Consider the following 9,669-nt stretch of genomic DNA (forward strand, 5'->3'; position numbering starts at 1 on the left):
AGATACACATGAAGACAATGCCAGCAGCCATGTACAGACTGCTGACTGCACAGGAGCAACCAGTTTACATCTGATCGTGTCTTTGTCTCTTCACAACATGCATGGAGCACAGTTCTCCTCAAGTGTGATTTTGGTTATAGTGCTGCATCTGTGTCTGCAGAAACATCTTGAGAAGAATTACTTTCTTTCTCTTTCCTTATTGTTTCTGTCCATGTTTTTTATGTTCCACATCTCTCATAAAGTGGGTTAATCTGTTTCAAGGCCTGTGCTCCAGTCATGATTCAACTAATATATAGCTGCAGTGCTAGGAAAACACCTTTAAAGTATACGTGGACCACTGAGTCGTAGAATGCATCCTGCTGAACGGCTGGGTGATAACAAGTCATGTCAATGAAGACTAAGCTTCCGCTATTAGTAATCCTGTCCTCTTCTTTATGCACTTAAAGATCTAACATTTAAATCTGGCCAGTAGTTAATCTTGCGTCTTATGAAAGAGCCTTCATGCATGTGTCACAGTTGTAAAGTAGCAGGACTGGATCTTAGTTACAACTCTGGAAATTGTGCATGAAACTCTGGGTTGCCTTGGATCTACAAATTATACTATGTGTGCTTCTGTTGTGTTAATTGTATCAAAGCACTTTGGAAACTGAAATATCATACATCAGTAGGTATTTAAATAACTGGTGCTGTTTAACCAGCATGTCTAATTCCATATTTTAGATCCATTTGAGATTGCACCACTAAACATCATGCACCATCATGCACCATAAATATTATAAAATTCAGTTTATATTTCCAACTGTCCATAATATGGTTGGAATCTGGCTCAGTTCACTTTGTTTGCCAAGCAAACAAGTTTCACAAAATACCAGATTATACTATCTTATTGCAATATAGTTCAGTGGGTCCAGTCATTTTTTACCACGTTATTAGCTAAACACGGGGCAAATATTTTATATCCATGTTTAATAAAAGGGACCATTTTGCTCACACTTGAATTAAAAAAGTGTGTTCCTTCTTACCTACACTCTTTACACCTTATGGGAAGCAGTCCCTATGGTTTGGCTTTTACTTTTTGGGAGATTTACAAAAACTCCTACTGCAAGTCATTAATTTACCCCAACTGCCTGTGTTATAAACGTCAACAATGACATGGCACTGAGCACCAACAGCTTCAGGAAAGCTTTGTCATTTTTAAATTTTTGCCTTTAAAAAGTGGCCAGAATTGTTATATATATTAGGTCCATTTTATTATGTTTACATAATATGTATTTACATGATCCTGCTGTTACCATTTCTCAGTATAAGGAAGCTGGTGAAATCATGCAGGATTTGAAATGATAGTTTACAGCTAACATTGTTTACATCACGTTGTTCAAAATTTCCAAAAACTCTAACACAGGTCTGCTGTTTTACTTTAAGGTGGTAAAGCTTCATGGACATACAAATGACTTATCTAACAGTAATCAGTTATAGCTAATTACTGGTATAAACACAGATGTAGCTGAATGTACCTACTTAAAATATCACTGATTTGGAACTAGTAAACATAAACATACATTGGGTTTTTAGCCCCTATTCTGGCCACACATTTAGACCATTTAACCAGTATCAGCTCGCTAACAAATGAATAAAACATCCAACCAAATCAAGGCAACATACAACTAACTGTTTAAGTCATTTCAATAAAACCTTGATGATATTGTGCTAGCTGGCCCTTGATTATAGAGGGAGATGTTTGTGCTTTGATGAAGTGAGAGTGGCCTGTGTAGCTCAGAGTTGTCAAGGTGAAATCTGCTCTACACCATTTGTTCTATGGGTTTTCACAAACTGTTGGCAGCATGTTGCATTGCTGTATTTGGTTGGCTTTGCAAAGCTGAAGTGGTTAAAGTTTTCTAATACCTGTTGTATGTATGGCCAGGGCTAGGCTGTGGTGGTACAGTTTTTACTTTCACACTGTCCTAAATTACAGTTATGTTTACATGGCAATAAAATGTTCTGCCTCCTCTTGAATAAATAGATTAAGACAACCACTATCAGTTCACAGAATATTTAATTTACTGTAACACTGGGCTACCAAAATTTCTGCTGCATTATTCTTGGGCATAAGGTGTAAATGTCAGCCCAGTGTGAATAGATAAAACTAATCTGATAATGTAAAACAATTTATATACCATACAGATATATCATAATTAATATTTATTTTGGGATGTAGATAACTTTTTTTTTCCTGTATATCAGGGATTATGATTACGTGCAAGGATGGATATATAGTTCTTAGAAAGCTGATGCAGTCTTGAAAAAAATAGGCAATGTATTTATTTATTTATTAGCACATGTGTTACATGTCTGGGAATCCTAACCTTTTTATTTTGTCCCAGGGGCCTATAAATGTCCTAATATGTTTTGTAAAGATTCACATTTATGTGTGCTGTTTTCATTACCTAAAACAACTTACCAGTATGTTTACTACAGGAAGCTACGATTCATGACTCGTAACCAAATAACACGGAGAAGAAACCCAATATTTTATTTATGATATTTTTCGTTCTTGAAGATGTAAGTGGTATGGGTAACTGGTAAAGAGAACCTCTTTCATTGTTTACCACAGCAACATGCACAATGCAAATGGTAACAAACTCCAGACTTTTCTTCACTAGACAACACTGGAATCCAATACCTGGGGCTTCGTTATTTCCATTTGAATGAAAGAACAAACTTGGTTGTTACATACCAATAATACATCCCTTGAGTGACTGGATTCATGCAGTGGGACCTATCCATTTTTCCTTTGAACGGGAGCAGAGAAGATGGTTGAATATAAATAATAAGACAAAATAATAATAGATAAAGCTGTTATGTTTTGTAATGTGTTTCTGAAGGCTCACTCCATTCATTTTCATAACTGATTTGGAAAAAAAATGAAAGAAAAACAAACTGACATTTGATGTCTACATAATAATTCACCAATATGTATCTACCTTGTCCATCATTTTCTGGGACCATTTATAATTATTATGTTGCACCACTTTCCATTACAGTTTAAGGAAATAAAATGTGTGTGCAATACGATTTGATTTTATGGTTTAATTTGGCACTTTAGCTCAATCATTTGCAGAGTGATGTACTAATTAAGAGACACTTTTACTCTAAGTCTGTGTTTTTGGAAATGACCCTGTTCCTGATTCACTGATGCTTTGCCAGTTCTTCCCCACCACATTGTAGCCATTACTAAAACCCTTGATGTCAGCCAGTATCAGACCGTAGAAAGAGCAGTGATCTCGGTCCCTCTGTTATGTGATAGTGCCCAGGGCCCAGCAATTGGATGCTAGCCCCAGCATTTCACATGGGAGGGGGTCACATACAGTACATATAGAAGAAAAAAACAGGTATTGTCAGTGACTGTGATGGAGGAAGGAAGGTAGAGGATGCAATAACAGGATGAGTATTAGTGGTTCAGGAGGGGGGGCTTTGTAAAGACACTGATATTTTGTTCTAAATGGGCAAGAGGCTTTAGATACAGCCTGGGAGTCAAAGAGCTTGGCCTTGTGTTGATGGCATCAGTTTTAGGCACGTTGACAGTTTATTGGAATTCATTGTCAGATGCATTAAACCTGCAGTTTACCTCCTTCTAACCTGTTTAAACCTTCCATATACATAGGAATATATACATGTATGGAAATGTAAAACCCACTTGAAGCTAAGAAAATTGTGTCAACACTGGCCCAGTACAGAATAACTGTTAACAATATTTATTTCCTAATTTAAATGAAGGATTGAGTCCTTTTTCAGACCCCCCTGTAGAAACAATGGTGTCTACACTTAATTCTTGAGTATAAAACCCTCTGCAACTAGTTTGTCTTTTCCTGGTTTACTTCCAGTCACAGCAATGGGACATTTAATGTGCCCCACACCCAGACATGTAGCTTTAGGCTGGGAAGGTCCCATCATTGTCCCTTTTGTTAAAGAATACAGCCAGCAGTAATTTGCTTTCCAAGAACTTAAAATTATAACTTATAAATCATAGCGCAAACAAAGCATACCACTGATTATGTGTGTAAGGTAAAACCGTACATCTGCAATAAGAACCATTTTATATCCTCATACTCAGACTGTCCATTTCAGTTTGGTATGTACTCTAGTATTAAAACATAATGAGCACAAAGAACACCACCTTCCCAGAAAAGCACAGCCCTATAGAAACCACAAGAAACTGCCTTTTAAACCACAGTCAATATAGTTACCCCTTTTATTTGACACATTCCAAGTGAGCCTGCTGTACACCTCTGTAACAATGAATGCACAGACATTGTCTTCACATGTGTTGACTCCAAAATCTGAATTCGTTTTTATTCCTAGGAAGACATTTGTAATGTTTTTATTACTTATAGTCATGCAATATAAATCTTTTTTTGACCTCTGGTTGGGTCAGTTAGTCTTAAAAATGCTTTTGCTGTCCTGGTATTTTTTTTTTTTATTATTATTATTTTCTTACACAGAGATGCCAGCTGGTGGTCTTGTACATAACTAGCAGAGTACTTAGAATATGCAGATGTATTATTGTTCTGTAAAGAGGGTGGAATAGAAATTATTGTAAATCGCTGGGAAAAGTCTAGTAACGTATTTGTAACAATATCGTTCTTTGTAAACAGCAAACATTAAAAAAGGAAAAAAATATAAATGTGAGCCTGGAATGTTGATACTGCACATCTATTGAATGTAATTCCTCTGACCTTTGTCACAGGTCTCTGACTCCTTTTATCTGCGATGCAGCTGCAATGGTTTGATTGATTTGCAAGCTATTTTGTTGTGATGTATCTACTCTGCTAGTGCTTGCTGATGTCTGTAACATTTGCAACAGCAACAATAGTAATAATAAAAGACAGTTATGAGTACAAATTATGTTATCCTTATATTTTATTATTCTTACAGCTATTCATACAGTTTAGGCTTATTTTTCATCATTATTTTCAGTGGCTTTTTAACTTTACAGCAAATCTTTTGTTAAACGTTCCTGTAATGATTATAGTAGATTCTTTCATAGCTCACACAACTGGCCACAAGCTAATCATGTATCTCAGAATCTGATGTATATAAGATCACTTCAGCTCTGTGACTCACCACATAGATTTGCAAATATCAAAATGACAGCCTGTAGCTTTCACTTTTTTCTAAATTTAAAAACAGAACTTTTATATAGGCTGCCATTGCTCACTCTTTGTGAAATGCTTGTTGCCCAGTTGTCATTGCTTTCAGTGCTTACATTACTAGGACTAGCAACAACTGAAGTCAGAACCCTGATTTAAAAAAATCAACCTGGTCATTAATTTAGTAAATATGGAAGTCTAAGGGTCAGCACCAATTGTAGGAGGAGGGTTAAGCAATAACTATAGATTGCATTTACTGTTTTCCCTACATAGTCTGCTTCATGTTAGAATTTCTTTTTAGGCATGCAGCATGCCCTCTACTTGAATAAAAAATAGGAAGAAGTTAAGTGATATGGCCAGCTATTCAGTATGTTAAAATACAAAGCAGAATAGCCCCTTTACTGCAGGTCCCTTTGCCATCCTATTCATAGTGAGTGAAATTAAAGTTCAGTCATGCTGTAGATGTTGTGGGCGAATAGATGTAGAGGTATGAAATATTAGGCACTGTCCAGGACAGGATACCTATGCAGAGCTTTATCTTCCATTAGAGAAAAAGATGCAGCTACTCCAGGCCCACAGTCAACAGGTCCTAAAGCCCCCTAGTATGTTTTTAATTTTTGGCTTACTCCAACAAGAACGCCAAGAAACCCTTCTTCAATTTGATGGCAAAGATCTTGTACTCCTTTCCCACTTTTTTATTTGCTGGTCACCTTTGTTGTTGTTCTTAAGCTCCCTTACCTATAAAGTCAGCCCTGAGCTACAGACCTAATTATGCTGCTGGTGCACACTCCACTTCACCATCCATTCTCCCATGACTTTTACCTTTACTGGCTTGCTTCAGTGCATGGGTCCTGGGTGTCATGGGGGTGCCAAAAGGTGAGACACTGGGCCTGATTTATTAAAGCTTTCCTAGGCTGGGGAGAATACATCTTCATCAGTGAAGCTTGGTTATCCAGCAAACCTGGAATGGATTGCCCTAAAGTCATTTGCCAGCGAATGCTTTGAATCCTGGACCACCCAGCTTCACTGATGACATTTTGTCTCTCCAGCCTTGGAGAGCTTTAAATCAGGCCCACTGAGAGAGGGGAAGGAGATGGAACTCCAAAAGGTTATGTGCATACAACTGGTAGCCACTGAATGTCTTTGTGATACTGAGAAAAAAGAACAAGCTTGCACAGCACAAACATAGGTAGGGGAACTAGCCATAGCTAGACAAGATTTACTGATTGATGGACAGATCTGTGCAAAACACTTGTATTGTTCTAGGCAGGGCTGAAGGCATTTCTGGGGTATTGGCAAGAGGTGGTCCACCAAATTCAGTCTTGCCCTAGACCCCCCGGTGTCTTAATATGGCTCTGATCCTATAGGAGAGCAATAGTTAAAGTAGTAATATTTATTAAAGATATTTACTTTTGAACTTTGTCAAGTCCTTTGTGCTGCATCTAATGTGTTAGGAAGTGAGAGTTTGTTGTATTCCTAACTTTACCGAACTAGCCAAACATAATACACTACGAGGTCCTATTAATACAGCAGCCTTATAGCCAAACCACAGCCATACTTTTCTGTTATAAGCATTCCAAAATGTTTATATATCACTGCAATGTGCTTTGTTAATGCAGAGAACCCTCAAGAGAACATTCCAGCTTTCATGCCACAGTTTTTATTAACCTTCTTTATTTAAAGCATAAGAAAAACAAACATTACATCAGTACATATAAGCCAAAAGGTTCATACGTTGAAACTGCATATAAAACTACTTTTAATCCTTAGTAGAGAAACACAGATTTCTTAGGGACCCGCCTCAAATTAACTCCAGGCCTTTTATCTTAATTAATAATGACATAATGAAGGAATTGCCCACACCAGCCCATGAAATAGCATTTGAGTCAATTGTCCAATTACTTCTGAGCCCCTGAAATGAAGTGATTGTGTAAAAAAAAAGTCTTTAGTTCCTCACATATTTATGCAATCTTTTTGTTCAACCCACTGAATTAAAGCTGAAAGTCTGCAATTCAACTGCATCTGAGTTGTTTCATTTAAAATTAATTGTGGTAATGTACAGAAAATTAGAAAAATGTCTCTGTCCAAATATTTATGGACCTAACTGTATTTGTAACAACTGTTCATGAGGGAATATTCTCTTACATAGAGAATTCCACCATCTATTGTAGTCTTTAGTAGATACTTATTATATTACGTCTATGACACCCTTGTGGTCATTTTCTTAGTAATACCTTGCTGATAATAGGATTTCTGTACAGTGCAGGAAATGCCGGTTTTCAGGCATCACTCCCTCACTGGTTGGATAAGCGAGGTGTTGCCATGTTGCTGGTGAGTGACATTACCAGCTCTTTCGTCAGTGCCCTGATGACATTGGCATCAGTGTCATCATTGGTGTGATGCATGGAAACAGGTGAATATTTTCTATGCACTTCTTAGAGATCTTGTCACTGACAAATTGTCATCAACAACAGGACTACAAAATATCCATGGCCCCAAGCAAGAATGCATTAATAGACCTTTAGGACAATATTTTAAAACTGGAGAGACGAAAATGAGCAGAATTTGTGCCAGTGATAATTATCAGAATTGCTATGTAGTTATTCCATAAAATGAAAGGTAAATCTTTGTTGATTGCTATTGGAAACAAGTGTTCTGCCATTATATTGTGTTCAGCTTCAGTGCACCTGTTTAATGATCTGTTAGATGCCAATATTTCTGTTGTATGAAAGTATAAACAAAATATGAATATTATATATTCTACTTAGTTGGATATTTCAAGAAAAAATAATTACTTCAAGGGAGACTCAAAGGCTTTACAAAAGTGAGGAGTTAATTTATGGGCCCAGAACACATTGAAGTGGCTGTAACAGCATGAACACATGGATGTGCAGTAAGATAGCATGGGACACAGAAAAATACACATGGACCACTTAATATTTATTGCTGCAATGAAAAGCATGGGGTACCGTGCTTCTAGGTCTGATGCTTTGCCAATCTTGCAACAAGATGCATTGGGATGCAATTCATTCTGAATGGCATTACAGCTCATCAACATGTTACATGCGCGGTAACATACGAGTGCAACAACACACAGATATAAACGCTGCCTAAAAGAGTATAGCAAATTTACATTTGGAAATCAAACTGTTTTTAGCTTAATAAATAAAGTGCAGCTGTTATTTATTATAGTGCAGGAAAAAATAATGCACTAAAAATTTACTTTACAGTTAATAATCTATTGAACTTTAGAAAATCAACCCTATCCTGTAAGATTATAGTTCTGTATTGCTTCTCATTATGTAGCCACACTTTATACCGATGTTTAAGGCCAAGACAAAAGTGATTCACATCAGCATGACAGTTTTCTAAAAAAAAAAAAAAAAAAAGTGCAGATGTGCCATCTTGTGGCAAAGTGAATATTCTGAGAAAAAAGATAAATACTGAATAGAAAATAATGTGTAATAAAGCACAATACATCTCTACATATATCCAACTGGGATGTATCTGTTTGAAATTAATTACAGAATAAAGGCATACAATAGAAATTAGTTAAGCTTTGCAAAGTCTTTTGTGTCCATTAACACCTATGGGATAAACATGGTCTGTATATCACCTACAGAAAGAAAACATTTTAATTGTACATTTTTAGATATCTGCACTGTGTTGCAGAGTTTTCAAGATAATGCACGTTTTTTTTTAATAATGGTGCCTGTGTACCTTAATTAACAAAGTGAGCATTTGCCACTTTGAAGGAAACCTCTCAAAATATATTTAATGTGCATATGCAGTATCCTGAAAATGTAAATTTTGCTTGGGATTTCCCCTAATAAAACTGCAGTGTACTTCCAGGTATGTACCTAGGCTCCCTTGTGCCTGTCCCTGTACAGTGTCAAAGCTGTACAGATGCAGTGTGAGATGTTTAAAGTGTGTTCCTCTGACTGCTAGTTTTGCAAGATATTGAGTTAGATTAGTGTTTCTCAACCTTTGTTTAACATAGGGGACCCTAACTTTCAGGTCTTCAGGTAACCCCCTCTAAAATTACTATATTCACAGCTCACAGTATATTAGTGTGGTGGTAAGTGGGAACAATGCCTCCTACATTGCTGGCCAGTGGGAAAAATGTCAGTCTTAAGCTACGTACACACGGCAGATTTTTATCGCCCGATAATCGGCATCGGCCAATTATCGGGCGAAAATCTTCCGTGTGTACAGTCGGTGTCGTCCATCGTCCGGACGACCGACCTGCCGGATCCACGGACGATGGACGACAGCCGATCGTAATGAAAGAGAAGGGGAGAGCGCGCAGCAGGGTGCCGCTCCGTCGCTCTCCCCCTCCCCTCTCCATAGAGCATGAACGGTGCTGTATGTACAGCATCGTTCATGCATCTTGCAGCCCCTTGTCGTTGGAAAGGATCGTGAAAGATCCTTTCCAACGACAAAAATTGCAAGTGTGTACGCAGCTTTACAGATAGTCAAAAAGATAATTTGGGTCGCCTAAAATGGCACAAGGCACAAACTG

General features: G+C 37.3%; 1 protein-coding gene across 2 annotated transcripts in view; it reads left to right on the plus strand.

Moving 5' to 3' along the window:
- The window catches only part of APBA1 (amyloid beta precursor protein binding family A member 1), an 80,363-nt gene extending 75,464 nt beyond the window's left edge, over positions 1 to 4,899 (plus strand). For both annotated transcript variants that reach the window (XM_072404172.1, XM_072404170.1), the window contains exon 13: positions 3 to 4,899. In XM_072404172.1, the coding sequence (XP_072260273.1) occupies positions 3 to 74 (72 nt within the window). In that variant the 3' untranslated portion in view covers positions 75 to 4,899. The remainder of the gene's footprint in view (positions 1 to 2) is intronic.
- Positions 4,900 to 9,669: the final 4,770 nt, after the last annotated feature.

Source organism: Pyxicephalus adspersus, chromosome 3, assembly GCF_032062135.1.
Source record: "Pyxicephalus adspersus chromosome 3, UCB_Pads_2.0, whole genome shotgun sequence".
Lineage (NCBI taxonomy): Eukaryota > Metazoa > Chordata > Amphibia > Anura > Pyxicephalidae > Pyxicephalus > Pyxicephalus adspersus.